Raw genomic sequence first — 4921 nt, 5'->3', positions numbered from 1 at the left:
ACACCTTTCAAAGTGTGTCCTTGTGCTGAAGGACAAACCAATTAATGATGTCTTGCACCAGTTCGTTTTTATTGCTGACAGTGATGCTTTGCAGACATCCAGCTAGTATCAGGAGGTTCTCACATCTTTCAACAGCTTTGTCCGGGTTTTCCTTAAACTCTGAAGCCACAATCTGATATTGGATTGAAAACATTTATTTTTACAGTGAATTATTTCTTCATCCAAACATTAATATAATATCAAGCTTTTCAAAAACGCACGAGCTGAATATCTCATAAGGAGAACTGACAAGACTTACTAAGTTGTCACGCCCAGCTCGTACGATCCTCATGTGTGCCACGCCCCCTGATTATCCACGTGTGCTTCCCTGATCGTACCCAGCTGTGTCTGATTATGTTTGCCCAGCCTTGTGTATTTCAGTCCGTGTCTTGCATTGGTTCCTGGTCTGTCACTGATGTTAGTCTGCGTCAGATGTTTCCAAGTCCCCGTTACCGAAATAAATCCCCGTTTTTCCCCGTATCCTGCCTGCCTTGCCTGTTTCCTGCCCGTCTGTCTACCTGTTCGCCGCACCCGTTAACCGCCGATCCTTACAGAATGACGGACCACAAGAAGAGAAAGCAGAGGAGAAGGAGACCCGATGAGCCGACGATCAGCCTGGGAGCTTCCTCTCTCGTCAGGCTTTGGGAGCAAGTAGGAGGAGGAACTCCTCCTGCTCCATGAACGGGAGCCGGTTACCGAGGAGCTGCAGCCACCCCTCGAGCGGTATTACTTCCGGCCCGAGAGGCTGGCTAATAGAGGGGCCAGAGTGGTGCGGGACGCTATCCCGCGGGTGCCCTGCACCCTTAAAGGGGCCACGCCCGTCTCTCCTGTGCGGGACCTGGAGGTCCCGCCGCCTGCAGCCGCCCAGCCCGAGGCACTCCCTTCTCCTCTGCCAGCTGCAACCGCTGCGCCTCCGCTGGTGGTTCCAGTTACGCACGCGGCCCTCGCGAATCGATACTTCACCCTCCAGGGACTTTATTGGAGGGTAATGGACGAGCCGGCCATACAAGGCTCCCAGAGGTGGACCAGCCCTGCTACGAAGCTCGAGCCGCCGCCTCCTCTGCCCGCGGCTCCAGCGCAGCCCGAGCAGGCGCTCCCTCTGCCCGCGGCTCCCGAGCAGGTGCTCCCTCTGCCTGCCTAAGCGATCACCCGCTCCCCAGCGCCCGTGGCGAACCTGACACTAAAGAATATGTAAACATTGCTATAGACACTATTTTAAAATTGTACAGCTGTCTGAAATACAATTACACATCTTCTTCCCCTACCTCTGACAGCAAGCTTTTTATTTCATGATCATGAATGTCAATGTCTCAATGTCAAAGTAAGTTCATTGTAATGAGCAACTGTTCTTTCAACATTTTGAGATGTCAAGTTTGCAGCATTTAAGTGCTATTTTTGTGACAGTGCATTTACATGCTTGAAAAGATATGCAAATCACCAAATTAACCCAGAAAGGGGCTTCAAGGTGGAGAAAGGAGCAAAAAGACAAGCTGTGAATTCAAATGTTCTGTCTCTTATTTCAAAAATAGCTGACTTTGATTGGAGGGAGGAGCATAAGTTGCCCTCACAATGCGATCTCTGAACATTGTGAATAACAAAAGTGATGGATGGATGCACACAAGAAGAATTTTGCTATCTTTTAAAAACTGCATGCTGTCATTATATATGTAAAAACCTACTTAATTTGTCTGTATATCCATCTATCCATCCATTTCCCAAACTTATCCTACTGGGTCGCGGGGGATCCGGAGCCTATCCCGGAAGCAATGGGCACGAGGCAGGTAACAACCCGGGATGGGGGGCCAGCCCATTGCAGGGCACACTCACTCTCACATGCATTCCTACGGGCAATTTAGCAACTCCAATTAGCCTCAGCATGTTTTTGGACCATGCGGGGAAACCAGAGTACCCGGAGGAAACCCCACGACACCATGGGTAAAACATGCAAACTCCACACACATGTGACCCAGGCGGAGACTCGAACCCAGGTCCCAGAGGTGTGAGGCAAGAGTGCTAACCACTGCACCACCATGCCACCCCAATTGATAAATCAACCTGTTTATTTCAAGGCAACATAACTTTTAAATGGGAATATTTTACATTATTGATTTAATTTTAATAGAAAGATCCCAAAGCTGGTATCAGTATCAAAGTCAAAATTTTGGTATAAATCCATCTCTAATGTGATGTATTCATGACATGCAAAGTCTATACAGACAGGCACAGAGGCACACACACACACAGAACATGGCTGGGGTTCGAGTGGCCTGTATACCTGGAAATGGGAGGCCACCATGCCAACACTATATACTATATGGTTCTTATTTTTAATTATTGAAAATTATCTAGTTATTTATATGGACCATAACAGTGTATGCAGAATTCTACTCGTATGTGGCATTAATGGCTGATATAATAGGTATGGAATACATACTGTAGGAGACTGTTGCAACAAGTTGTCAGGTGCCTGACCAAGCCTCTTCTCAAAGGAAAATCGAGAGATTATGAGCTTAAGGGCCAATAAGGCACAGTTTACGTCTCTGCAGTGTAATTAAGGAGAAGCAACTCTCAGCATTATTACTGTACATGCGATGTAATGATCGTGGGCAGCATGGTGGTTAGTGCTTCTGCCTCACAAGAAGAAGGTTCTGGGTTTGGTCCTGGGTCCTCTCTGTGTGGAGTTTGCACACTCTCCCCATGTGCATGGGGGTTTTTGCCAGGGGCTCCAGTTTCCTCCCACAATCCAAAAGCGTGCAGGATAGGTTGACTGGTGAGTCTAAATTGGCTCCGCGGTGTGTTGGCAACTGCTCAGGTTTGGTTCCTGGGATCGGTCATTATGAGCTTAGCTGAACCTGCTTATGTGATTTATTTTATTTTGTTATTCACTCTTGAAAAAAAAAAGGCAAAGTATAATATCGGCAGATTTTGGGGTGAAGGATGGTATCTGAATACACAAATCACGAGTAATGCCACTATTTACTGCTGTTTGCTGCGCAGGGAGAACATGCTGCTTCGACAACATCTTTCCTCAGTGGAAGAATCGGCCAGAAGATCTTCTGTACCCGTTTCTGCCTGCTGTATGTTTAAATTTTTTATTTTTTTTGTGAAACTGTGCAGCTGAATTGATTGTTATATAAATTAATTCATTAAAGACTCTTCCCACCTGTAGATGGCAGCAGTGAGCTGCTAGGGAAGGTTGAAACTGACCCTCCGACAGAGGGGTCCTCTTGCTGCAGGAGGTCATGCAAGAAAACAGAAGACTGCAGTGAGTGTGTCCATTTGCCGCTGTTGTTTTATCTGCTTTATCAATGTTTTTCCAGTAGCATATTACGTCATGCGTTTCACTAACACCTATTAGTTCAAATAAAAAAAAAGTTGACTCAGTTTCCTACCTGTGTTACTGCGACCAGACCCCTAACCAATACTTAACATATGCACCAGAGAGTGGAAAAGGGAGCATTACTCAACCGCATCCAGTCCTCCAAGCAACAGGGGGCGCAACAGTGCTGCACAAACTGGACGAACTGCAAAGGTTTGATACGCCTGTGATCTGTGTTGTCTCACCTCTAACCACATGTTGTAAAAGTGTCTGCTGCATGTGCAGGTTCATATCGGGCACCGCACACGCCACCAGCTGCTGCTCGGATCCATCGCTGTGTGGGCGAGCTGCTCTCTGCAGCCTGCAGTGTGTCCATCATCAGCTGCCAATGGCTGTCATCAGCCCCCTGCACAGATGCCGTGCTGTGAGTGTCTGCATGTCAGGACACAGGAGTATTACAGTTATGATCTGGGTCACATAGCACCCAGACACCAAACTGTTTGACATTTTACTAGAATGATTAAGGTGCTGTTTCTGAGAATATCAATATTCTGTCAGCTGTCCCAATGTAATTTAACAGGTAAGTTCAGCTTTTAAGTAGACTGTGTGTGTGTGTGTGAGAGAGAGAGAGAGAGAGAGAGAAAACCTGTTACTTTGACCTTGTGAGGACATTTTTCCAGTTCCCACAATGGAAAACTCAATGTTATAAAAAGTCTGTCCATGCAATTGATGAACTAAAATACCAAAAGTCCCGTATTACTTATGGTTAAGGTTAGGGCTGGGTAGGGGTTAAGGTTGTCATAGTTAGGATTAGGGTTTTGCCAATAGAAATGAGTCCCCATAAAGATATGAATACAAATGTATTGATATCTATGTGTGTCTCTGTGTGTGTGTTTCCCTAACATTTATAACACCGCCCCAGCCTGTGCGATACCTGTGTAATTAAGCAGTTCAAGTGAAATTTCCATTCCAGTTTCTGAGAAATACACACTTAATATTTAATGACCTTCACGACTGGTCAGGACTGCTGTAAGATTTGATGCACCTTTCATCTCTGCCATACCTCTGTTTTGCCAGTTGGTGGCACTGCCTCCTCTCTGGGCCCTGCAGGCTGTTGCCTGTGGGGAGAAATATCCAGCCCAAACTGAAATTCAGAGTGAGCCTCCCAGTCAGAGCGCAGGACTTCATGGACAGAGGAGGTGAGATTGCCTCTCCAAATATCAGCTGTCATAATATCAGAATATTTAGCAGCTTATATGTATGTTTAACATGACGTGTATGTTTATGCACATAAGTGTTTAACACCACATGTGTGTTTATGTACATGTATGTTTCACGCGACATATGCTGTGTGTGCCCAGCTCATGGGACAAAAAATCAAAACCGAAATACTAGGAATATAGACTTTATACTCTTTTCCTTGCCTGTGCCATGTTATGCTATCACAGAAAAAACAAGACACAAGCAGGATACACCAAAAGTCAAGGATAAAATAAAACCCTAAAACAAAGAGGTGAGACAGACCAAAGTCCAGCCTTCTTCCATGACTGGAAGGGTGTCAAC

General features: G+C 45.9%; 1 protein-coding gene across 1 annotated transcript; it reads left to right on the top strand.

Moving 5' to 3' along the window:
- The first annotated feature begins 594 nt into the window (after positions 1-594).
- LOC125722686 (uncharacterized) lies at positions 595-4561 on the top strand. The gene is made up of 7 exons (XM_048998886.1): positions 595-690; positions 743-883; positions 3037-3116; positions 3276-3304; positions 3481-3571; positions 3644-3782; positions 4436-4561. The coding sequence occupies exons 1-7, from the start codon at positions 595-597 to the stop codon at positions 4559-4561; spliced, it is 702 nt and encodes a 233-aa protein (XP_048854843.1).
- The last annotated feature ends 360 nt before the right edge of the window (positions 4562-4921 follow it).

The sequence above is a fragment of the Brienomyrus brachyistius genome, unplaced genomic scaffold, assembly GCF_023856365.1.
Source record: "Brienomyrus brachyistius isolate T26 unplaced genomic scaffold, BBRACH_0.4 scaffold41, whole genome shotgun sequence".
In the NCBI taxonomy this organism is placed as follows: domain Eukaryota; kingdom Metazoa; phylum Chordata; class Actinopteri; order Osteoglossiformes; family Mormyridae; genus Brienomyrus; species Brienomyrus brachyistius.
This window is presented reverse-complemented; position numbering and strand designations above follow the sequence as displayed.

Bases quoted from the DNA above. Each gene is read 5' to 3' on its own strand.
- LOC125722686 (XM_048998886.1), top strand. From the start codon at position 595: ATGACGGACCACAAGAAGAGAAAGCAGAGGAGAAGGAGACCCGATGAG. The intron at 3,117-3,275 runs GTATGTTTAAAT...CTCTTGCTGCAG, and splicing joins TGTACCCGTTTCTGCCTGCT to GAGGTCATGCAAGAAAACAG. The intron at 3,305-3,480 runs GTGAGTGTGTCC...CATATGCACCAG, and splicing joins CAAGAAAACAGAAGACTGCA to AGAGTGGAAAAGGGAGCATT.